This window comes from Perca flavescens, chromosome 23, assembly GCF_004354835.1.
Source record: "Perca flavescens isolate YP-PL-M2 chromosome 23, PFLA_1.0, whole genome shotgun sequence".
NCBI lineage: Eukaryota > Metazoa > Chordata > Actinopteri > Perciformes > Percidae > Perca > Perca flavescens.
Genome location: NC_041353.1, coordinates 17,916,394 through 17,943,837, shown reverse-complemented (window position 1 = coordinate 17,943,837; position 27,444 = coordinate 17,916,394). Strand labels below are relative to the sequence as shown.

Sequence of the window (27,444 nt, the reverse complement as noted above, 5' to 3'; positions counted from 1 at the left end):
TTTCATACTTGAACACCAAGTCTCTGTCCTACCAGCTCCACAGGATGTTTACTGTATGGGAATCTAGGAAGTGTACAAACCAGTTGATCAAGTTCCACCAGAAATCAATAACGACTTGTCAGGCAGAAAGTATGGGCCGAGAGTTCCACTTTCACTTTAATTGTAGCATAATCTATGATGAGTTCAGATAATATATATATATCTTCTTCTAATCTGTTCAGTGAACACATTGATTGGTAATGTGTGTCGGCTTACACCGGATGCTCTTGTTTCACAGTTTAATCCGTCTGAGTAATGTGGTTTGTATACAGCTGCAGGTGCTTTTTTATTTACGGAGGGATTCAAATCAATACAGGTTCATTACTATGTGAAATGGCCTGGGATGAGATTTAGCCCTGTGTGTGTGTGTGTGTGTGTGTGTGTGTGTGTGTGTGTGTGTGTGTGTGTGTGTGTGTGTGTGTGTGTGTGTGTGTGTGTGTGTGCGCGTGCCAGGCTCCCTTCAATATTGGTGCAAAATAAATTAGATGAAAAATAGTGAGAGAAATGCATTCTTCAAATATATATATAATGATGTACTCTATATGCTTTGGACCATCTTTCCAGTATTATATTCCCATTATTGTCCGGCCATTAGTTGGTGCATTAGAGACTTTTACTGTGCATTGCATTGTTTTTAAATTTGGATGAAATCGTGAAATACATATGGGCATCATTAGGAGCAAGAATGTTTTGTTTTCTGACATTCAGGAGATTGAGCCTGCGGTGCAAAAAACACACTTAATTTGCATTTCTTTGACAGCCATATGGAAATCAACTCAAAGACAGACTTGGTGGGAGAAGACATGGCTGAGATAGAAACAGAAACATGGGAAAAGGAAATAGATAAGGTGTGTATGTGTGTGTGGGGGGGGGACAGGCAGAAACAACCAAGTGGCAGTTAAAGACATTTTTTTCTGAGCGGGCAATGAGGCTCAGGAGGACAGGGTCAATATTCACCAACCCGGCTCCTATCTCTGAGCGTCCACAGAGTGAATCCTCCAGCTAAAAATACCAGCGCTGCTGCTTTATGACCAGAACTGATGAGCCGTGATACTGCTGCTTGCTCCCCTTAATGCGGCTACAGAAATCAACCTTGTCCCCTTCTCAGCGGATCTCAGTTATCAGGCAAAACCGATTGGGAAGGACAACATTTTTAATATGTCGGTAAAAGCGTTTTAGCATGAAATTAGAGAGCAGTGCCTTTGAAGAAATTTCATTTACTGAATCAGTTTGAGTTGCTCTGTCCCAGCAAAGAGAGCAGGAGGTGGAGATCAAAATCAAGCAGTGTGATTTTGAACGGGCGGGAAATTCCAGTGAGTGACATTCGCTGATAGTGACAGCCATAATGAGAGGAGGTCAGGTGTGTGCTCTTGTATACATTTGACAGAAGGAAGCTCTCCACATTGGATAATCTCCATGTAAGTGCAGGTTAGTATCAATTGGGTGTCAAGTGGCTATGCGACTATTGAAGCAGGCGAGCTCTCCAGTTGAACTCTGTGTAGTGCAGAGTAAATGAGAACATGAGAGATCTTAACTACCTGGGACTTCAACACAACAGTGAAATTAGGCATGGCTGAGCAGAGAGAGAGAGGAAGATAGGACATTTTGCATGTGTTTCTTTACCATGCTGTCACATGTATTGTCACAAGTCAGAACTGGCTCAATGTTCTCTAAACTAGATAGACCAATTTAGTAGATAGGTCTAGGAAACACCTGTAACTTATATGAGCGAGATCTTTTTAGCCACACTGGCGGCGCAGATCTAGGGATGGCAATGCTGTTCTGTCGTTCCACCACTTTGGTCCAGACTGAAATGTCTTGACTATTGGATAAATTGCCATGACATTTTGTAAATGTCCAATCATTCATGGTCTTAATATCCATGCCAAACACATTCCCATCAGCCTCAACTGTAGGCTATACTTTCTGTGCAGTTCAAATTAGCAAATGCTAGCAGGCTAACACGCTAAACTAAGATGGTGGACATGGTAAGATTTCCTGCTAAACATCGGCATGGTAACGGTTTCCATGTTAGCATGCTGATATAAGCATTTAGCTCAACATTTTTCACACCATTTTTGTCGAGGCATTTGTCCAAAAGAAGCGTGCGCCCATACATACCACTTTGCTGCTGCATTTTCCCAGTTTGCAATGGTTGATTCAAATAAACAGGCTATTGTCCTACCTTCTATAACAACTTTATCAAATGAGAGCCAATAATAGCTTTAAATCTTAACAGGTTGGCTAAACTGGAAAAAAGAGTTGTTTTTTTTCCCACCAGTTCGCTTTATCAGTTATTGCAGAACGTCTAAAGTAAAACTTACTGATGATCGACATAGTGGTGACATTATTTTCTCGAAATTTTTTTTCTTGAAATATAGAATGTAATAATGTGCCTGGATTTCTTTTTGGTTTTTGTTTAATAAAGTGTTAGATTTAGAAGTCAACACAGTGCCCTACTGGATCTCATTTGGGATGAGTGACATTTATAAATATTCATTGTACCCTACTTTAATTTTAGGTCATATTTATGCATAGAAATGTATAGGAAAAATCACTTTTTCCCCTTTTAAAATCACAATTTAACTAAATCAAATATAACGTCTACAGTATGTCAAAGGGAAAGAAAAATACTTTGTTCATAAAACATTTGTACATTATGAACATACAAACATTAGTTGTGGATGTACTGGTTGTAAGTAACTGAGTGTTGTGTTGTGTATATGCATCTTTAACCCCTTTCTGCCTATTTCCGAATTTACACACCTCTCTTTAATGCTTAATAACTTCTCATGTGAAAATCACAGAACCGTAAATGATAAAGAGATTACATGTATAAGCATCAATTACTTAATTTATTGATCTTCATGGAAATATAGGATGACGAATACACATTTATTTTGAAAATGTATTTTTTACAGTGAACAGTGAGTTTTACAGAATGTATTGGAAAACTCTTTACATTTTACATTTTCTGGTTCCGAAATATTTGGTTGATATGTAAAAGCACCAAGGCAATAGTAAGGAGTGTACCTCGGCGTCGTTTTGTGTGTCAAACCTATCCAAACGGCTAAAATGTGCTCTCCAATATTTCAAGAAACGTGTTTAAAAAAAGCATAGGCTAATCTCTTACTATTAATTTAGAAACTTCTACAATCAGAATCAGAATTTCCACATTTGTAGCTTACGAATTGCTAATCATTTTAAGACCCACATTTGTATGATATAGGCCTTAGTTTTGGTAAGAAACTTGTTTAACATGTAAACAAATTGTAGACGTCGTCCACACACCAGGAGGCACTGCAGGAAGAGGTTAAGCTAGTCAGGAGGCGAGGATGTGATGTTTTCCTCACACAAATGGCTTCTATCTGTACACTGTATATGCGTGTGTGTGTGTGTGTGTGTGTGTTTGTGTGTGTGTGTGTGTTTGTCTCAGTGTGAGTCCATTCATTTTTGCCCCCATCCACCACACCCCCGCATGGGGAGATGGGGCGGTGACATGGTGTTTGCCCAAAGGTGCCCCATTGGTTTTTGCCACCATGCCATAACAGCTATATTTAGAGACGTGGTTAGCCGGTAAACACACTGAGTAATACTGAGATGCGTCATTTTAAGATCCTATGATTCCATGATCTAAACAAAATGCTTACACACTCACTCACTCTTGAACTCTCACTCTCACACACACACACACACACACACACACACACACACACACACACACACACAGGTGTTTTACTTATGCAGCCTGACTGGGTCCCTCCACAGGACTTAGCAGCGGTCTAGTAATGTAAGAAGAGGTAGTTGTAGCTTTGATGCAAAACTTTTAAGAAAGCTGACATTCTAACAATAACATCCTTCTTCTGTTTTATTTTAAGAAAAGAAAAACTCATTAGGTCAGAACACCTACAGTAAAATAAGGAGGAATGTGTTCTGTTTCAGACAAACTATCCACAAACACACACACACACCTAGAATGAAACAGTTCAACATACTGTAGTTCTCTTTTGGAAACACACACACACACACACACACACACACACACACACACACACACACACACACACACACACACACACACACACACACACACACACACATGTCCTCATAATGTGACTGTCCTTATCCCTTCGCATTCATCATGCTGTCATTCTATTCTCCGCCAGCGGAGGGTCTTCCTTCCTGTTAATTAAATCAGATGTTATCCTCATAGCACGGAGAGAGAAATAAGAGATGCAAACACTAATAATAACAATGTTAAGAATAATCTACTCTCAGACTACTGAGACTAGAAAAGTGTGTGGCACAGGGACTAAATGTGCTGCACCACATATAATCTACTGTCCAGACACACACACACACACACACACACACACACACACACACACACACACACACACACACACACACACACACACACACAAAGACTGGATTACCAACAGCAAGCCAAATGGGCAACTATTCTGGTTTTTGGAAATTTATAGAGGGACCCTGTGTCAAAATCTTGTAGTAAGAGCTTAAAGGTGGACTCCAGTGATTTAGTATTACACTTCCATAAAGTTGAGGGACTTAGAAGAGACAGATCAACACAAAAATTGTCAAAATCGAAGCAGCAGAGGCAGAAATATCCTGACTTTTGGACTTTCATCCAACGTCCAGCTCTGGTCACGGAGACAGAAGGGGCGCTATCCTTTTAGCTAAAAGGATAGCGTTAGAGCATAGGGTTTATATACAGTGGGGGAAATAAGTATTTGACCCCTTGCTGATTTTGCAGGTTTGCCCACTTACAAAGAATGCAAAAATCTACAATTTTAATCATATGTACATTCTAACAGTGAAAGACAGAATCCCAAAGAAAATTCCAGAAAATCACATCATATGAATTTATTAAAATTGATAACCATCTGATGAGGAAAAACAAGTATTTGACCCCCTGGACAAACAGCAAGTATTCTGGCTCCTACAAGCCAGTTAGTCTTTCTTTAAGACACAGCCCCAATCCGAACCAATTATCTACATCAAATACACCTGCCTCACCTCGTTACCTGTATAAAAGACACCTGTCAACACCCAAACAACCAGCATCCAACATCACCACCATGGGCAAGACCAAAGAGCTTTCTACGGACATCAGGGACAAGATTGTTGATCTGCACAAGGCTGGGATGGGCTACAAGAGAATCGGAAAGCAACTTGGAGAGAAAAGATCAACTGTCGGTGCAGTTATCAGGAAATGGAAGAAGCACCACACCACCGCCAACCTCCCTCGGTCTGGGCCTCCACACAAGATCTTGCCTCGTGGGGTGTCCCTGATCATGCAAACGGTGAGGAATCATCCCAAAACCACAAGGGGGGAACTGATGAATCAACTGAAGGCAGCTGGGACCACAGTTACAAAAGAAACGGTTGGTAACACACTACGCCGTCATGGATTGAAATCCTGCAGCGCACGCAAGGTCCCCCTGCTCAAGAACAAACATGTACAGGCCCGCATGAAGTTTGCCATTCACCACCTGGACGACTCAGAAGAAGCCTGGAAGAAGGTGATGTGGTCAGATGAGACCAAAATAGAACTTTTTGGCCTCAACTCAACTCGTCGTGTTTGGAGGGCAAAGAACACCGAGTACAACCCAAAGAACACCATCCCCACCGTCAAGCATGGTGGTGGCAACATCATGCTTTGGGGGTGCTTTTCAGCCAAGGGGACGGGACAACTCCATCGTATTGAGGGGAGGATGGACGGGGCCATGTATCGTGGAATTCTGGACCGACATCTCCTTCCCTCAGTGAGAGAGCTGAAGATGGGTCGAGGATGGGTGTTTCAGCACGACAACGACCCTAAGCACACCGCCAAAGCAACAAAAAGAGTGGCTGAAGAAGAAGCACATCAAGGTTCTGGAGTGGCCTAGCCAGTCTCCAGACCTGAATCCGATTGAAAATCTTTGGAGGGAGCTTAAAATTGAGTTGCCAGGCGACAACCTCGGAACCTGAATGATTTGGAGGCTGTCTGCAGGGAGGAGGGCCAACATCCCTGCCGAAATGTGCACAAACCTTGTCACCAACTATAAAAACCGTTTGACATCTGTGCTGGCCAATAATGGCTTTTCTACAAAATATTAACATGCTGTTTGTCCAGGGGGTCAAATACTTGTTTTTCCTCATCAGATGGTTATCAATTTTAATAAATTCATATGATGTGATTTTCTGGAATTTTCTTTGGGATTCTGTCTTTCACTGTTAGAATGTACATATGATTAAAATTGTAGATTTTTGCATTCTTTGTAAGTGGGCAAACCTGCAAAATCAGCAAGGGGTCAAATACTTATTTCCCCCACTGTAGGCATAAGGTCTGTTGACACAAGCTGTCTTGAAAAGGACCTTCTTCTGACAGGCTTGTTCGTAGAAAGCAATGCTAGAAGCAGGGGAAGCAAATCAACAGTATAGTGGAGGTAAAAGTCTGTTTGCAGACCTCCAAACAGACTTTTACCAGTTTTGCCCGGTCCAGCTATGCCAGCAACACCTCGTTTTGACATATTGCGTGGTTCTGATTTGGACAACTTGAAGTTAAGTCCCTCTTTAGCAGTCCGCAGACAGACCCTTCTTCTCCCCCTAACAGCTAGGCTAATCCGGCCAAGAAAGGAGTGAGCAGTGAGGGCTGTTTCATGCAACAACCCACTCTGAATTGAATTGATGTAAATGAGAGTATTGAGGGCACACACACACACACACACACACACACACGCGCGCGCGCGCGCACACTCACACACACACGCACACACACAGAGGAAATACTTTTCATGACAAACAGTTCTATTTCCTTGATGGTTGTATCATTGTCATTACTTCCATGCCAGTAAATCTGAAGCGCAGAATTTTAAATGAGCTGCAGCAGGAGTCAACTGAAGTGAAAGAGTGAGAGACAGGCAGAAAGAGGGGAAGGAGATGGTAGAGAGGCATAAAGAACGAAGGAATGGAAAAGGAAAAGACAGAAACGCGCACGCACACACACACACACACACACACACACACACACACACACACACACACACACACACACACACACACACACACACAGAGAGAGAGAGAGAGCGCGAGGGAGAGTAGGAGAAAGACAGGGAAAAAAGTGACATCACATCTCCCTGCCTCTCTCTCCCTCTCACTGGCACCTTTGCTCCACTTCTCGCCGAGGAGGCGCACACTCAGTTTCTCGCTATCCTCCCTCGCAGCTCACAAAAAGGGGCCGGGTCACACGCAGAAGGGGGAAGAGGAAAGGCAAAACATTTTTTGACAGGATGAACAACACTTTCCTAAACATGGCGTCGATAGGCGACTTCGACCCGCTCAACGCGTCTATTCCTGCCACCAAAGTTGAAATCACAGTGTCTTGCAGGTAGGGGAATATGTCTGTGTTACCTGGTTTGATACCTTTTCCTTGCGGAAAAACACCGAGTAGCTTGTGTCAACAGACCTTATACAGAAAAGTCACCTGTACTTCAACTCCGTCTAAGTTTATGGTTAGTTTCAGTTAGGCGTCTTTTTTTTATAAACGACTACAGCATCGAGAACTGCGTGGACAAATGTCACTTTTACGCTAGCGAATAAACGTGAAGATGTCTTAGCTAGCTTAATTAGATAAGTGCGGTGCCAGCTTGTCACTTTTACGCCACTTCAACGCTGTTAAAACCAACTATTTCATAATGATAACAGAACTAATTGTCGCAAAAGTTTACGTAATACGTGAATACTATGGTAAAATTGCAACGTTAAACCCAGTAAGGTCAACTCAAACTCACTTTTAAGTACCAGAGACGCATAACGCTACTGTATAGCGTTAACGTTACACGGGCATATTTTTACAGTGATATTATGAGAAGAACACTGGTGTTTTATGGCTATTACAGACACACTGTCGGACACACAGTCACACTTAAATGCCATATGTAGCCTATAATATAATGGTACAATGGGAATTTGGGAACAGTAGGATACGGTATGAACTGATGATTTGATAAATGTAAATGTCCGACTTGGATTCCCTCCACTGTGTCTGTAAAGCTTGGATGCTAATGAGTTATTACTTATTATTATTTTGGAATTCATACTGTATCTGTGGTCTGTTATTGTAGTATTTGACAGCTGACAGTCTTGCTGTTGTTGTTGGTCGGTCACCTGTCAAGAGAGAGGCATCATTATGGCTTCAGGAAAGCAAAAGGTGTTAAAATAATTTCTGTATTTGCAGTTATGGTGTGTGGACATGCGATTGACCGAGAAAGCAAGGGACAAGGCTGGTGTGTCTTGAACCCTCTTTGAAAGAGGTCTTTATCCGTCATGTAGGGAGGATTTTCCTCTCTGCATACAAGCCCGGTGAGAAATGCGGAGAATGTGGTTTGTTTCTGCCTGACTGGTGATCCACAGATAGGCTACAGGCTGTGCTTCACAGTTCAGCCACATTTTCTGAGGAGCCCCCTGTAAGGGAATCCAATTAAATGTTTCACCCCCATTAAATTAAATGGGTCGCTTTACATCTGCTGTCATGTTATTTATTTTACCATTAACAGGTTATTTCATACACATTTGAATGCTTATTATGGAGAGAAAAAAATGTACACAAAGAAAAAGCTGTTGAAAGTGAACCGGTGTTATAGTGTCATGTGGCGTTGTTACTGATGCTAAAAGTCTCCTTTAGCGTCATATCTAAACGCGCTTGGTCCGGACTATTGGCGTCACTTTCGACGCAGTTAGGTTAAGGAAAAGGTCGTGGGTGGGCTTACACGCGGGACAAGAATGGGGCGGTTGGGTTTAGGAAAAGAAGAACGGGACGGTCGGGTTCAGGAAAAGAAGAACGGACGGTTGGGTTCAGGAAAAGAAGAACGGACGGTTGGGTTCAGGAAAAGAAGAACGGATGGTTGGGTTTAGGAAAAAAAGAACGAGACGGTTGGGTTTAGGAAAAGAAGAACAGATGGTTGGGTTTAGGAAAAGAAGAACGGATGGTTGGGTTTAGGAAAAGAAGAACGGATGGTTGGGTTTAGGAAAAGAAGAATGGGATGGTTGGGTTTAGGAAAAGAAGAACGAGACGGTTGGGTTTAGGAAAAGAAGAACGGATGGTTGGGTTTAGGAAAAGAAGAACGGATGGTTGGGTTTAGGAAAAGAAGAACGAGACGGTTGGGTTTAGGAAAAGAAGAATGGACGGTTGGATTTAGAAAAAGAGGAGCGTATGGTTGGGTTTAGGAAAAGAAGAACGGATGGTTGGGTTTAGGAAAAGAAGAACGTGACGGTTGGGTTTAGGAAAAGAAGAACGGATGGTTGGGTTTAGGAAAAGAAGAACGTGACGGTTGGGTTTAGGAAAAGAAGAACTGATGGTTGGGTTTAGGAAAAGAAGAACGAGACGGTTGGGATTAGGAAACGTGACCCGCGAGACACGATCCCCGGTCTCCTGGGTGAAAGTCCTGTGTCCCCATCCACCACCCCAACCAACCTCCCTAAGCGGATTTTCGGGCTTTCATACTACACGCTACCGTAGTCGCTCTTAGTGCTCCGTCGTCTTCAAACGCCGTGTAGCTGCTGCTCTCCCCGGTGCGTTCTTACACACACGCTTAAGGGCGCTTTTTGCGTCGTTTGTGACGCTGGCAGCCACTGCCCAAGCGTCCATATTTTTCGAGTTTGGAGTGAGATCGTGTTGTGTCATACGGGTCCCTGGAGCTGCACTGTATTGTAATATAGGTTGCAGTGTAGTGGAGTTCCTCTGTGCTTGAACTTGAACTGATTGAACTTTCATTGGAGATTGTGCAGTGTGCGTGTATATCTGACGATATGCGTCTTGGCTGCAGTTATTCAAATGTTGAAAACTTTTACTTAATCTAGAAAAAAACAAACATTTTCCTTCCCTGGGGTTGGACAGATAATGCAAATGAATAAATTGGAAACTGAAAATGTATTTCTGTGTTGACATTGTTGCAGTGTTGATTTTGGCAGTGTTGGTGTTCCCCTTCCGTCTGTGCATTGTTTTGATTTTGGTTCAGGTTTTTTCTTTTTTTTTTTTCAATCAAGCATGATGTTGCTATTGATGCTGGTATAGGATTGTGATCATATTTAAAGAGTTGACACAGAAGGCGTTTGTGTTGTCATTAACACAGTCCTAACAACTTTTCATTGAGGCATTAATAAGATTTGTATCTTACACATTAAGTGGAATTGACTTTAAGCATGCTACATGAATCCATTTGTCCTTTTGATTTCCAGTGACTGGTTTAATAATGGCGTTTTTCCACTACCTGCTCGACTCAGCTCGGCTCGACTCGGCCGCAGTTCCCCGTCCTCCCTTTTTCCATTGCAGATTTAGTACCGCCCCATGCGTGAGGCGAGCGTGGCTGGTCGTCTTAGCGACGCCGCAGGAAACTGCCGCCACCTAACGCGACACACACCGAACGTCGAAGGTGTGTTGTTTTTGATTCTCGGCATGTGGCTGTTGCTGCAGCCAGAAGACAAATTTTGCCGGAGGAAGCAAAAAAACACCCCCGTCTGTCGCTAGCAATGATGACCCAGTGATTAGTGACGATTCTCTCCAACCAATCAGTAGTCTGCAGGTTTTCATGTCACCTTTTGGTATCGCCTCAGCTTGCTTGGAACCCTCGACGGAAGTGATACTAAAAAAAGTGAGTTTTTTTCATAAGGGAAAACCAAAAAAGGCGAGTAGAGGTGAGTCGAGCAGGTACCATGTAGTGGAAAAACACCATAAGAGTGCTGTACAATTAGACCATACTTCAAATGTTTTAATTTTGTTTAACTTGATCATACAGTATTTTGGCACAGTTTTTTATATAAATGACATTGATTGCCCAAATGCTGGGCACTATTCAAAGATCAAACTTGATACGATGTCACTACTACCCTACTAGTCCAAGAGGAGTGGACAGAAACAGTTTCTTGCCCTGCCCAAGTCCCTTCAGATACTGTATTTCCAGAAGGTTTTAGTACCATCTCCTTAGTAACAGAGACAATGTCATCTTCCAGCAGAATATATGAACATGTTGGGCAGAGTTAGTTAATGTCTGAGTCACCCGGCTCCCCACAGCCCCCAGGGGGGAGTGTGTTTTGGTGGCTTTCCTCCCACCTCCAACCTGAGGTGGAATGCCATGGTTACGGCCAAGTGTGTGTGGCCAACGCATACGTGTTTGTGTGAGCTCATAGCATATACGTTATGTGTTTGTGCATGTGACAAGTGGACACAAAGGGCAGTGTACAGTATCACCATGGCTACTACTTTTTTTTAAATAAAAAGTTTCCCTCTGTGTGTGTGTGTAGGTGGGGGTTTTTAAAGTGAGAGATTTCACCGGGGAGACAATGGTTTAAGTGAAAGTAACGATTTTAATGTTTTGTAATGTGGCTGTAATGGTAGACACTGTCATTCATAGGATAGGAGAGAGACAGAACACAAGTTTCCATCTTAACAGGTCATTTAGTTGAGTCTGTAGAGTTTGAGTGCATTGTATGTCAACAAATGCAACAATCCGCAATGGGGATAAGCTACTTTGGCTAATTTCCAATGCAAATCAGCGTTCTTGACCCAGAGTGTACAATCAGGTTTTTAGATGTTGACACCTGTTTCAGGAAAAACAGAAACAGGCAATTTGCCAACAAGGGACACATAATCATCTTTGCTTTCACATTTACATGCAATTTGATATTTATACTATTCAAATGTTTTTAAGACACTCAATGGCTTGTTAAAATGGTGAGAATAAACCAAGGAAAGGAAAACAAAAAAAAAGGTTGAGAGACTTGGAGCAGTCTCTTAATCGAAGTAGCTCTCCTCATGTAATTATTGTTTAGTCAGTGGTGACATAACCATTGCAGAAATATTGACTAGTAGTGCTCTTAGCCTGCATCTCCAGCTAATTCAGATGATGCTATGGGGATATGAAGTAAGAGCTTGGTTTTGACTCGGCGTGATCGATGGGAGACCCTGAGGGTTTCAGCTGGGATCGATGCGCTACCAACTCTGCCCGCTGCGTTGTACAAAAGCCAACTTGCATAAAAGTATGTTTACACGTACTGTATAGGTCTACATATATGATTGGCTGTACACCCAAACCATTTGTCACCCACACTCGTTCAGCAGTCACAGAAGAATACATCCCTGATGCACTTACCAGGGGACTCTGCTGTGAATGGCCTCAAGTCAAAAATATTCCATTACTTCATCGATCGGGCCAGCTGTTACCTGTTTTTACACACACACACACACACACACACACACACACACACACACACACACACACGCGCACCCGAAAGCAATATTTCTCAAGGAAAGTTAGTTTGTTGAGTAAGTCTCAAATGATTACTGGCAAAGAAAATGCATAGGCTATCATTGGGAATTGTTTGAGTTTGCTTACACTGGGGTTGCTACCTTCCTGTTATTGTTCCTTGGGTAACTTACTACAGGTGCTGTGATTTAATTTCCTATTTAGTTTTCCTATCATGTCTATAAGAGTATGACTTGGAATCAAACCGCATTACTGTTTTGGTACCGGCCAAAATGTGGCCGTAGTTTGCATTAGCATGAAATGCCCGTTGGGATTTGTGTACTCATTCATTAGTAAGATTTTGGATTGTATTTTGTTCAGGCAAAGTTTTTGTACAGCTGCTTATGTTTTATATTCCTAAATGTAAGGCATCAAAGACATCTTTACATCATTTTTTATATATTGGTACTGAAACTCCGGTATCAGCATTAATATTCGAAAAAACTAAAGCTGACTGTTCCTTTTGAAGTGGTAGCTCCGACTCTGTAGAACGCCCTTCCTATTAACTTAGGTTCTGCAGTCTCGGTTGACGCTTTTGGAAAGCAGCTGAAGACACACTTGTTTCAATTCGCTTTTGTCTCATTGTAATTTAGTTGTTGTTTTTGTCTTTTAATCTTTTACCTTCTTTGTATTTGTTTTTGCTTGTTTATTTTCTGTTTTGGATCCTACTGTATTTTAACAAATGTTTATTATGTGAAGCACTTTGTGACTCTGTCTGTAAAATGTGCTATATCAAATAAATCATTATTAGTATTATTATTATTACTATTATTAATAAAAAATTGCAAACGATACCCAGCAGGGATGTCCCGATCAGCTTTATTTATTTTTTTTACCCATAATCCGATCCGATTTTTTTTTTAAATAATGAATATCTGCCGATAACGAGTTCCTATCCAATACTTGTATTTGCTCAGATAATAGAGCTGCACACCGTTTTTTTTTTTTTTATAAATATAATAATTACATTATCAAAGGATAGACGGAACCACTGAAGATATATCAAAGTTTGTTTACTCGCAAGTAGGGTCAGTTTACAGCACTCACAGAATAAGTACAGAAAGTGAGTAAGCCTCAAACAGTAGCTTATTTATGTGTGAAATACAATCATGACAGAATTTGATGTCGTTGATTGTCTATTTTGTCAGTTTAGATGTCTTTTCCTCTATCTGGTCAGACTCAATGGCGTCCCCTTTATCTGGACCCCAGTCAAGATAGCCAATGACTCCATGTTATCTTGTGGGGGCAAGTAGTGTTATGGTTTCTTACTATGCAAATAGTTTAATTTAAGAGAGAGAGAAGACTAGTAATCACTATAATATTATTCTAACAGTTTAATAAATAACAAGAGAGAAAGTATGTATCCTAATTTCCCTAACACTAAGTAAACAAAGTAACTCAGATATGTCTTCAGCTTAATATATATAACTTAGTGCAGCAAATGAGTCCTTTCTCTCAATACCAAAACAGTTCTCTTTAGGATCCCAGCAAACCCCCAACCGAAAAATAAACCGTTTCAAGTTCCCTGCTGGACAACGAAAACTACACTTAGTGACGCCTCTCGCGCTTCTTGTCAATCTTTGATTTGGCAAGCTATAAGACACTCTGGACCGCACCATCTAGGTTAGAAAGTGCCGGCATCCAGGCAGTCTGGCGGTGCGTCTGTGGTGCACGGCGTGTGCGATTTAAAGGCGGTAATCACTACAAGCTGATGTAAATGATCGGAGTAGAGTAAATCAATAGTTGTTGCAAACACTTCTCCGTGCTCTGTGCAGTGTGATTCTCAGTCTGAAGTCAGAGGGAAAGACTATGTCAGCTCAGCTGCCATCCAAGAGGAAAACTGCTCCATGCTGGACAGTCCGCCGCTGTATACTGTATTATGAGTTGCTGCTGTTACCACTCAAACGCAACCAAGCATGCTGATGTGTGATCAAAACGGTGTTTTTGTGTTATGTTAGTGGTGGATTGCTTAATTTCCGGCTGTTTCTTTAGTCGTCGACACAAGTCTTTTTCCTACCAGCATGATAGAAGAGAAATAACACTTGCGCACAAACAGACAAATGATCTGAGAGCGATTTTAAAAAGGAGCTGGTTTTTGAGTAGGATCGAAACTGTTTTTTTGCCCTAATGTCTTTCACACAGCTTGACACATCAGTCTCTCTCTCTCTCTCTCTCTCTCTCTCTCTCTCTCTCTCTCTCTCTCTCTCTCTCTCTCTCTCTCTCTCTCTCTCTCTCTCTCTCTGTGTGTGTGTGTGTATTGCCATGAATCCCAGCACTGTCAGCAAACATCCTAACTGTTGACAGTTGACTCTCACATCCTCTCTCCTCCTCTTCTGTCTACCTTCTCTCCGCTGTGGAGCTACTGTATTCGCTGTTGCCACAACATATTGGTAGTGGTGTAACTGAGAGAGAGAGAGAGAGGTAGTTAGGGCTGGCTTTGTCCTGCATATGTTCTTACAACCTGCTAAATTGGAACACATAGTCTTGGGTATGACCGTCTGACTGAATGTCAAGTCATATTATTTATATATTATATGAGGCAGCTTAGAATAAAAAAAAAAAAAAAAAAAAAAAAAGGCATTGGTCTTAATAGGTCTTAACCGTCATGTATCTAAAATACTGTAAGTCCCTGTATAATCAAATGGTTCCTGACTGATTTCAGTAAAGCCTGGTTTGGAAATATGAAAAGAGGCCAAATTTGAAAACGAGGTCATATTTGTGCAGGCCTGAAGGCTGGGACATGCGACTGCTGTGATCCTAATGGATTCACTCAAAAAATGTGTCATTGTATCAACTTCAAACCACAAGTAGTCCTGCAGCTTTAGTTATTTCTTGTCCTGCCAATTCTGAGTTCAAATACCCGTTACATAAGAGTAGTTTAGGCTAATCTCTTAGGGCAGCTTGATGTGTACAATTGTTTGATGTGTGTACATTAAAAGTCACTCATCTGGTTTACTAAAGCAGTGGTTCTCAACCAATTCGAAAACCTTTTCAGACCCTAACCCCCCCTCAACAGCAAGAGAAAGAGAGCTGCAAACAGGTGTCTACTCGCCTGCTGATTTTGAGTGATTTTTGTGAATGCTCTGATTAATACATCAAATCCGCGTAAGGAGGTTGGTTGAGTGGATGGATCAAAACAATTCCAGGGATCACGTCCCGGCGTGTGGCGCGTTGTTTCCCCGTTAACTATCCCGTTATTGTCGCGCGTTCCCTGCGGCCGTCTCCCGGCGTGTGAGGCGTCCTTTCCCCGTTGTGTTTTTTTCCTAAACCCAACCTCCGCCATCCCGTTATTGTTGTCCTATAGACCATTTCGTGCTGGCCACCACGAAAAAACCCCGACAAAAACGTCCCCGTGAACACGTATCAATAGATTAAAAATAACGTGACCATTTCACGTGCTGCCGTGAGACCGTGTTGTACTTTAACACTGCCTCCGGAAACCCCAGGTGAGAGTTTACTTCTCAGTGGAACCAATCTAAACTTATGTCATACAGGAGCTGGATTACTGCAGAGTGGATGGGACCTTCTTATCCTACGCTCGTCATGGCGTTCAAGAGGTCGCTATTCTTCCTCCTCATGGAAAACCCGGCCATTTGTCTAATTTTGAACAGGCCCATTTTGGCAGCATGGTTGTCAGTATGTGTTGGCAGGCACATACTGACTGTTTGAAACTGGTGAAAGACTCCCCAATGAGAAGCACGAGTAACATCTCGTTCCTTCTCTTGTTCCTCTCTTCCTTCATTTGACCAACGACTAAGAGCACTGCTGTAGCCCATCGGCTGAAACGCGGCTTGTAATGTAAACAAACCGTTTACATTGGTTTAACATTTTGCAACATAACATGATCTCCTACTGCCAGTAGTTTTCCAAAACCATATTAAACATGCCTGAATGGATCATTCATTTTATTGAGATGAAAAGCCAGCTGTGTTCAACACTGGTTGTTTAGTCAGGGCTGTTGTACTCCTGTAATGCCAGCTGTTGGAAAGGACAAAGAACCAGCAGTACTCTGGGTCCAGACAACCAATGTAAAAGTGTGACAAACTGTTGGCAAATTTTACAAGAGAAGGAGTTAAGACTAGTTTGTCTCTCAGTCAGGCCCTCAGTAAAGTCTTTTAAGAACTTTGTACAGGGTGTAGGTGTGTTTGTATTTCTGTGGCTGTGAGTATTTGTTTGAACTAAACGCACCATAGCCCCACCATAGCCCCTTTCAGCCGTTTTTGCTCATTTGTTGTTTGTATTTCCCATGTGTCACATTGCACTTTTTGTGGTATTTCTAAATAGCTTTGTTTGCCAAAGGAATTGTTACATCACAGTTGTACTAAGAAAAACCAGCATGGCAGCCACTCAACACAAACGAGTCTGCCTGAGCCCTCGCTCCATGCAGCTTGTGGTCCACGATGGATGTTTAAGGCCGATACAGTGCCAATAGTTTTGGACTGAAGGATTTTTTTATGTCCTTCTGATATTATATAGGGGTGTGAAGCTTCACTGGTCTCACGGTTGATTACGGTTATCCTGTCAACGATTCGAAACGATATCACAATGCGTCACCTCCTCGATATTATTATATATTACTACACATGGGTTTTCATCGACAAATTCAAGCAGTCAGACATGCATAAAATCCCCTTTTTTTATTGTATCTGCTCTTAAAAAAGACACTTCCTAATAGGCCTGTCGCAATATGCAATAAATCAATCAATCGCATGATAAATAAAAATAAGCTCGATAGATTTTTAAATGGAAAAATTTCCATTTTATTTATTGTTTTTGATTGGGTTTGGTTTTTATGCCAGTGCATTTTTTTGTTAACAGAGACTGAGAGTCCATTTTATTTGTCTTTGGTTGTTTTGTTCATTTATTGTGGATATTTAAAATGTCTTCCAGTTCCAATGTTAAATATTCTTTAGAAATAAGTTTATTGATCTTTGAAAAGGTGTACCTGTATTGTTATGCCATTATCATTATATTAGATGAAAATGGTCTCAGAACGACAATATTATCGTTTATCGCAATCATTTCTGCAACAATTTGTTAGCGTGACAGGCCTACTTCCTGAATGCAGTGGAGTCTGAACACAGCAGACAAGTAGACTATAATTGATTATGGTCTGTCACTACATCAATGCAGAATCGTCCAGCTCCGCATCGCGATGCATAAATGCAATGATTAATTTCAACGCCCCTAATATTATAAACTATACTTGTGACAAAAGAAAATGGGATGTGTGTGTGAATCAAGATAATGACGTTTAAGTTGAAGGACAAAATGATCAGCAGGCATTGTAATCAATGTGTCATTGTAATATTGACATTGGAAATAATATGTCACCACCAGACGCACAGAGATGTCGCTGCTCAGTACAAATGGAGATTTAACCTACAGTCCCCCCAGACCTATAAAGGGATGGGATGTTTGGTTAGGCCAAGTGTCCCTTTCTTTAAATTTCAGATGCACCAGGAGAAAGCTTAATTACACAATCTGGGTCTATTTTTGATAAATTGAATGCAATGTGGAATCGATTTGAAGTTTTGTTAGGACATTCGTAAAGGGTCTTAACAAACCCCATTCGACTCTTGAACTAGTGAGGATGTAGAACAGATGTGTGCACCGTTTGAAATGTTTGAAACGTGCTTAGTGTGTGCGGGAATTTCCTTTTTTTCTTTGGAAATGGATCTCCGTGGGGGAATTGATTCCCAGCACCACAAATGGGAAAGGGCTAGTGGTTTGTGGGTTGCCTTCTACTAACCATTGAACTGTTGCCAAAACTATAAAAAGATGTACAGTATCTTCCAGTCCAAAAGTCTTTCTGCAAATTGAGAGAAACACATTGATTTCCACATTGACTGCAATGCATTTCAGTCTCCATATTGATTTTGGAGGAAAATTCATACATTCATTGTTCAAGGAAGTTGGAGAGAGCACAAATAACCACACTCTAACACGAGGTAAAGAGACTTGTATGCAAACAGTGATTTGGTTGAATCTCACCATGTTAAGGGGTTAGCGGGGAAAAAACTTGAGGTTATTGGGGCCACAGCCAGGAAGAGGATGAAAAGTAGGTTGGATAAATGTAGGTTGTGTAAGGCTGGATCTTACAAAAACATCTGCCTTTAGATTTTTGAGCCAAGATTTATGTAAAAGCTTGACATTTCAGTTTATTTTGACTCCAGGCAATTGTTGTAATTATGAATACAGTCTTAGTCATTTTAGAAAAAAAAATCCCTCAGAAAGAATGTTTTAGATTTGATGTTGCGTGCATCCATGCAGTGTTGTGTTTCTGGGAATTGCTCTCATTTATCATTGAGCTACATGAGCGGCAAAGTATTTGGTGCCATGGTTTTTTTTTTTTAAGAGATAAACTACACAATCAATCTCTCGCACCACGCAGTTCAAAGTACCTATTACTAGGGCTGTCCTCAACTAAAGAAATTCTTAGTCATCTAACACTTATAGAATTTTGTCGACTAATCAATTAGTTGATTTAATTGACAGAGCTGTGCTCTTTAAGAGGTGGTTAAGACTAGAAAAGCACAATGTAAATGTAGGTAATTAACCATCTGTAAAACTGAGTTTCTCCACAATTAATCCTGCAAAAGCACCACTTTAAATCTTGTGTTTACCATAAATGTGCTCAGAAGTTTCTTGGAAAGGAGTAAATTAAGCATGAATAAGCATAAAAAATGACTAATCGACTAAAGAAATCTTAGTCGGCTGAGACCAAAACGACCGATTAGTCGACTAATCGACTAAGAGGTGGCAGCACTACCTATTACAGCTACGGTAGTATCACGCTTCAAAAAGCCGGTCTCTTGTTCTTTTCAATCTCCTTTTTCTTTTTCTGGGCGAAGAAGAAGACTCCTGTTCCTGAAATTTGGATTTTGAATACGTGTGCTCCTCCATGTTTCCTTCTTCAAACTTGCCGGGAGCCGGGAAGCTACGATACCCGTTAGCAGCATTAGCAGCACCTGTGAGTTTATCATGTGACAGCGAAAACGCGAAAGGCAGAGCCCTATGTCCTGTATGTCCCTTACCGGCTAACGTATTTCAAGATGGCGCATGAATATGGAGCGCTTCCCCAGTTCATGCAAATGTAAAATTTCAAGCCAAAAGGAATACTTGGAATTGATGGTGGGGGTAAATATTCATAAAAAAGGACAAGTTTGTGAACGGACCTTTTTTAAAACTCTCCATTTCTCTTGTAAAGCAACTACAGAAAATCTCTCACCACAGCCTTATACTTTGCGTGTTAGGGGTGAGCCACTTACCCTACAGTCATGCGAGACCCGCTATCTATTTTGAGGTCCCTCACTCCCACTCCGTCTATGGAAAGTGATTGCGTTGACCTTTTTGGCCCCATAGAACTCACATAATGGTTCTCTTATTGAAGACGCTGCTGACAACCGTTACTTTGAAGGGAAGACAGGGTCGCCTGCTGCGCGCCGGTTCAATGCCAGCCACAAGCACAAAAGGATGTGTGCGCGATGACACGGCGGCCGATAACCTTTCCTGTCTGTTTACATGGTGGTTCCGAGCAGCAGGGAGCGCAAATGATTTTGGATGAGAGGACAGTGGTGCCGGCAATCAGTGAGACAAAGCCATATTGAAGTAAAACCCTTTCTGAGCTGCCACAAATTGATGCCATTGTCTTGACTTTACTACCTCTGCTTCTGTGAGTGAGGCTGAGTGTGTTTTTGGCTGCAATCAGAGTGTGGTTACTCTGTGTTCGAGTTTCTGTGTGCGTGTGTATTCTGTAATCAAGTTTGGACTTTTTCTAGTCAGGTCAGTAAAGATTTATGCACTCGGAGAAAATGACTATCGACCTCCTACCTTCTGTTATCTTCTCCCTGCGGGCGCTTTTCTACATAGGCCAACAGACACTGTGTATGTGCACTGTGTCACAACATGCGTGTGTTAAATTGCACTGTACACCACACGCATTTTGAGAACACACACGCACACATGCACACACGCACACACACGCACACACACACACACACACACACACACACACACACACACACACACACACACACACACACACACACACACACACACACACATCACAGTGATACAGTACAATGCCTCCGCTCCATACATCAAGCTGTATAGCTGCGGCAGGAAAATGGATTGATAAAGATCCGACAGAGAGGTAGAGCGAGTCATTGGCAAAGGTTAAGTGCCACACACACACACACACACACACACACACACACACACACACACACACACACACAAAAACCAAACGTGTACCACTCTACTACTACATGTGGAAGCAATAAGTGGAGGGGTAATGGGTGTACATGTTGACCTTTACGCTCAAGGTTAGACAGCTGTGGTGTTATTTTTAAAATGCAGGTGATAAAACATGGACTCAAGGACACACACACACACACACACACACACACAAACACACACACACACTTCTTTCACATCAGCAACTCAAATGCAAACTACCCTGAGTCAAAAATGAATGATTGCAAATAACAGATCAGGCCATAACATTTGACTTTTTCCGTTCCTTCTCACTGATATTCCTGAAAAGTTACTGTGACGATTATATATGTAGAATCCCATCTGCTATTGCTGCGTACCATTAACCCCAGAAGTCGGAGCAGGGAATTGGGAATGGAGTCACACCCGAGTTGATCGCGTTCCAGTTACAAACGGAGGTAGGGGGACTCTAGCCAGGTTAGCCATTGTTAACAATACCAGTTGATAACAGTGCATTATGTGGTATTTTGCGCATGCAAACACCGTAGCAACCTCTCCACAGATATAAGATGGACAATATTGTGTGTACGACTGATTTAATGAGACACAAATAAGTGCTAAAACGCATATACATTCAACTCTTACTACTGTTGATGCTCGGAGCAGCAGTATTGGATTGTGAGGAGTTTCTGAGTGGGAAATTCCGACTTTAATGGGCGTTCCAGTTGACTTTTCTGACTGGGAACTCTGAAAATTCCAACTTTCCAGTTCAACTGCAACTGCAATATGTATTCATGTGGATTTTTTATGTTGAATTTGCATTGCAAGAGAGAATTTTGTCAGTAGTGTTTAGCAGACTTTCTTCTCTGGCATTCTTGAGAATATTCCTGGGGAATAATGGAGCATAGAGACCAGTTAACCTTTGGGTCAAACGGGCGTTAAAAGCTCTGCTCAATGGGCCAGCAGGGAACGTGCTGATATCCTAATTGCAAATGAATTCATCAATAACTAGCAAGATGTACAGCAGAAAGCCTTGGGGAGCAATTCAGCTGAAGGACTGCACACGGGCTGACACATACAGTTCAGACACATGTACGTATGTGCCTGCATTAAAAACATTTAAACACTTGCACACACACTCAGATATTTGTGCTGCTGTACCTCCCGCCAGTCAGACAGTTGACATTTTCAGCACAAGACACACACACACACACACACACACACACACACACACACACACACACACACACACACACACACACACACACACACATTTGATGCTCTGACATTTTATTTCACTCTGATGTAGATTGCCTCCCGTGGGACATAAAGCCATAATAAAACAAATCAAAAGATCTCCTATAAATTCCACCAACTCAATTAGATTTTTTTGACATTTTGGGTGTGACAGCTGGATAGAAGTTGGCTATATCTGATTAGGACTTTTCCTCTGCTGATTCAGTGCGACACAGATTTAAACTATTTGACAAGTAAGATTACTTGACGTACAGTAAATCACCCTCACAGCCCTATTTACCGCCAGAGAGAGGCGGATACAGGGTGGGGGGAGAGAGAGAGCGAGAGAAACTGGCTGGCCTAATGAAGTCATCTCCATCCTGGTCACATAGCACAGAGGCTGTTTGAATTCCTCCAGGGATGCTGCCTGCCTCGCTCCCTCCCTGTCTGTCTGTCTCCCCCTCTCGCTCATGTAGAAGCCTCTGGCCTGCACATCCAAACATGCGTCTATATTTCTCTCACATGCACACACTCTGCGTCCTGTTGAAATCATTGTACAAAGGCCACAGCACAGAGATATGGAGGTCAATGCTGTATAAGGGGAGTCCGAGAGAAATACCTTCATCTTCCTCCCTCCCTTTTCCTCTTGCCCTGTTGTCGCCTATGGTAGCTCTGCGGAGCCTCATCAACAATGCACGCATGCTTACACACTGTAGAAATTATTCATACAGACAGGCATGTGCAGACACAATCACAAACCACCCGCGCATAGGCACATTTATTTTTTTAAATACGTGCATGGCTACTGAACACACACAATTTGGCTGCTTGACAAATACCATCTGAGCGTGTCCCATTTACTGCACGCTGACACTGACGTTGTAGTATGAGAATAGACTGTATGACTAAGAATAAATTATGAAGTCCCATTACATTTTAGACCCATCTTTTAGTCAGCAGCTGAGACATTTTGCATTTATTGAGCAGTTGCAAGCATACGAAGGCCAGTGACGTGTGTTGGAAGATGGTGGACACTATAGGCGAGTTGGACTGCACTGCACTGAAAGCGGTGACAAAGGCAATTAAGGTAAAATGCCACTAGCACAGATGTGTGGCTGTGTGTTGTCCATGACGGATGTGTATTTTGTTGCACGTCTGTGTGTAAATGGATAGTGGCATATTTGTGTGTGTGTGTGTGTGTGTGTGTGTGTGTGTGTGCGCGCGGAGATGTTCTCTTGGCTCTCCCAGCCCTTGTCAAGAAGAATTAGGGCAGCCCTCTTAGAGAAGCAGGGAGAGAATACAAGCTGCTGATGCTCCCCTTCAGAGTGAGTGTGTGTGTGTGAAAGAGAGAGAGATTGGGGGAATTGTGCAAAGCATGTGCTTTTCTTTAGGCTCTGTAACAAATAGTCATCAGTAGCAAATTGGATAGATCAGTAAAATTGCAGATTGAAAGAAGTGACGGAGAAGAAATTCGAGAGCACAAAGGGGGGGTGGAAAAGACGAGACGCAATCTGAGAGCAAATTGAGAAAGAGAATTCGCACACACACACACACACACACACACACACACACACACACACACACACAGAAGAGTCCTGCAGTGGTCTATGTAATACAGAGAAGTGCGTGAAAGGCCAAGAGAATAGAACCTCCCCTTTTATTTAAATGTAAATGCACACTGATTCAGTATGGGTCTGATAAAACAGCATGTTTAACGCACCAACTGGAAAGCATTTCAATTGACTCCCAGTGAGGTGAAAGGGTTCCTTCTATCGCCAGGCCCCCTCAGGATCAAACCCTCCAGTCCGCAGCTTTTAGCTGCTCCCAGCTCGTTGTGGTTTTATAGATTGTCAGGTCTGTTCATCAGAGCTGCCTCATCTTTGCCTCCTGTGAAATTAGTCATATGTTTAGAGAAACCACCATAGGAGAAATTAATTTTTTTTTTTTTTTACACTAGCACCTGAATAGCAAAGAAAGTATTTAGTAGTTAAAACTGGAAGCTATATGGGGATGGAACAGGAGTCTCTGGTGTAATCAGCGAGTGTTTGCTCTGTGTTCCACCTGTGCTGCGAGGCAAGGAGATTGGACCTACATCTACGCATAATATAGATGTGTCATGAATCAGGCCACTTCTGTATGACTAAGGCCCAAGCCAGTGTGACTGGATGAGCTATGTCACACTGTGAGAGTGGAAAGAGAGCAGTAAGATGTACAGTACACACCAAAAAAGGCCAGAGCAGTAGCTTTGTCTCCATTAACCATTCTTCCTGAAATATGACAAAACTAAATATAGCAAGTGGCAGTAATGTCTGTAAAGAAAATATGTTTTAACACAAATTGTAAAGAAAAAAATGTAAATAGATGGGTCTATTGTGTTATTTTACACTATTTTAAAGCAGTTCTCAGCCCTTCGTTTGTATACGGACAATGTAATGTACTAATGCAGTAGGTGAATTCTCGATGCTGTTGCTTTTTTTGTGTCAGAAATGTCACCTTTTATTTTTTTTAAGATTATCTTTTGGTCTTTTTTGCATTTAATTGATAGGAAAGTTGTAGATATGAAAGGGGGGGGGAGAGACGACAGGCCGCTATGTCATACAGATTATTTTCCATTCTAAAGGCTTTTAATCTTTCCAGATATAGATATTGATTTTCCTAGTTGCACTGCAGCCCGTTGATAGCAACCACAGCAGGTTTGTTTGCGTTGTCAGTGGTGGTGGGGGCAGTTTTATCACATGAAAAAGTGACTCAAGAGAAGCAACGTCAATAATCGTTTCTATGGACAGCTTTTTTTCCACTTCCAATTTGTCTCTGGGATTCAAATGTGTTTATTCAAGGAGATATTTAGTTTGGCTTAGTTTATTAGCACATTGTTTAAAAATGAACAAAAATAAGGCTTGATACAAAGTAAAAACATTGTGCAGGGGAGGTTAGAAGCCAAGAAAAGGCTTATGAAGAGACCAGCCCTTTAAGTAACACTAGTTAAAGTGTTTTTTGAATGACTATAATGTAGATATTGATTGTAATGATGCTGGTAGATTGTTCCAAAGAGATGCTCCTCTGTATTTCAATGTATATTGGTTGAGGGATGTTCGACAAAATGGGAGATGAAAGTCTCTGGAGTGTCTTGTATTGTATGAGTGAATGTCTGGGGACAACTTAAACATGTTTTGGAAAGTGCTGGGCAAATCTAGGGTTAGGTGTACATATTTTTTTTTTTTTCCAATTGCTAAAACAAACTAGGCTGGTTTTATCAAAATACTTCAACACAATTCACAAAATCACACAACCAAACTGCAAAATACCTCCTATATACTGCAAAATGAAGCACTGCAACCAAAACTACATATAGCATTATCAAAATCAAACTTTTGCACCAAATGGCACACACTTCATTCATATTAACAGATCTTTGTCTAACCAAGTACACACTGTTGGGCATAATGAAAAGCATTCTCATCTTTAGTATGCTTTGCCATAATACTGAAATAGTTCCAATTGTAGAAAATTCTTCAGATTGTTCACATGCGCAGAAATATTTGTCTTTTGGATTTAGGTAGGTGGGACAAGTGGCGGCCCAGACAGTATTATAATACACAATGTATGGGTAAATTAAACTGTAACAAAAGTTTAAAATTCAAGAAATGATTTATCAATGAACAAATGCCAATAGATATGAGTGTTTGAAGAAGAAGTAACCTATGTTCTGGGGGGTGTTATTAAAATGTAATTCACTAAAAATCCAGTAAATTGTGTAAGGAATTGCAAGAGTGAAATGCTCTATCAGCGTGTCTTTCTCCTTCTGTCACACATGGACTCTTATTTCAGATTAGTCACCAGAGATAAAATAGTCTTTTGTTTTCCGCACACCATTGTCTTTAGCATTCCTCTTTTCCCCCGCGTGTGACTTCTTTGTCTTTTTTTATGGAGCAGATATACCAAAGGTTTATTAGATCTGGAATACTGGACCTACCGGCATCGTAAAGCAATATTGAAGCAATTTGTGTATTTGTTGTATGTGTGACATGTAGACATCCGGAGTAGTTGAACTGGAAAATCATTAAACCGTATGCAGTAGGGGTGCACGATTCAGAAAATGTCACGATTCGATTCAATATCTATTTTTAGGCTCAAGATTCGATTCAAAATTGATTTAAAAAAAAAAAAAAAAAAAAACGATTCACGGATAGCTCAGTTGGTAGAGCGGTCAGGTCTTCTGCTGTTCTATCCAAGTAAAAGCTGAAAATGCCCAAAAGCATCATTTAAAAAAAGAAAAAAAAAAAAGATTCACAGTATATGTAGCTACTTTTCCCATGTGATTGCAGTAGACCTACAATTTCAAAAAAAACAATATGAATCGATTTTTGGAATTCTATTAATCAATTTTGAATTGGTAGAGCTTGAATCGCGATACGAATGTGAATCAATTATTTTTTTTTGCACACCCCTAGTATGCAGGTTGCTCCATGTGGTTCTCTGTGTGTGTCTACATGTGTGTAAATGTATCTAGTTCAGTGAGAAGGTGTAGTCTCTCCACAGAGCCTATTCAGGTCACGGTCAAACAGAAAGAAAGAGAGAAAGAAAGAAAGGGAGAGTGAGGAGGGGAAGAAGAAGTCAAACCAAAGACAGAACAGGAATTAATGCTCTGGGCTCTCACTGAAAAATCCCCTTTTTCCCTGAGAAGAGGACAGCACAGGCAATGAGTAGACTTGGAAATAAAGAATACTGTAGTTATAAATAACTCAAGGTGTGTGCGTGCGCATGTGTGTTTGCGTGAAAAGCTCAAATATGGACAGAGATGGTTTGAGGGAGCAGAGGTGAAGCAGAAGAAATGTGATGAAAAGACAGCACAGCACATGTATCAGGCTTGAGAGCAGCAAGTCCCAGGTATCAAGACAGCTGTAGGGGGATCACATGACCAGAGTGCTACATGTCATGATACTGTCTCGTAGAACTATAAAGTTTAATCTTTGGATGAAAACCAGCCATTAGAATAAATGTCAGATGATGGCACAGATCAGGATAACTGGTTCAATCAGAATGATGAGGCTACCTTCCTCTGTAAACAACGTGCAACGGCCAAAGCAAAGCCTCATTTATAGAGCTACATTAACCTATAGCAACATGAATAAAATGTTATAAAATCAGTTTTGATGGTATTGGTATCTTGCATTCAGAAGTATACAAACCCCCCCCAACCCCAAGATCTCAGGATAAATAGACAGAAAACAAACAAGAACCTCATTTCTCTAGCTCCTTTACCTTATCATACGCACCAGTCCCTGTCCCAGCACTTTACTAATACAGATTGGAGGGTTTCAAGGCTTCTTGATTATGAAACTGAACACAAATACCGCTGACATGAGGTGCAAAGAATTTTCAGATCCTTCGCTTGAGTAAAAGTACAATGGTCACAACATTAATTATGAGTGAGAACGAGTGTGAAAGAAGAAAAAATGTGTGTTCTTTTGATTTTTGAAATATTGAATTCTTTGAAAGCTTTTGGCATCAAACAATTATTTCATTGATGAGAGGTTTAGAGGGCAAATCACTCTTTAGTGAAATTCTTAACAACTCATAGACCTCCAAGGTGAAAAGGGGCCCTAGCAAGACTCCGCTTTTTATTTTTCAAGGGGTCACAAGCCAAAGA

The 27,444-nt window shown here is 41.4% G+C and overlaps 1 protein-coding gene across 1 annotated transcript in view; it reads left to right on the top strand.

The window, feature by feature from the left end:
• Positions 1–7,177: 7,177 nt before the first annotated feature.
• LOC114550380 (copine-8) overlaps positions 7,178–27,444 on the top strand; it is an 87,563-nt gene continuing 67,296 nt past the window's right edge. The window contains exon 1 of the mRNA XM_028571103.1: positions 7,178–7,429. Within this exon, the coding sequence (XP_028426904.1) occupies positions 7,332–7,429 (98 nt within the window). The 5' untranslated portion in view covers positions 7,178–7,331. The remainder of the gene's footprint in view (positions 7,430–27,444) is intronic.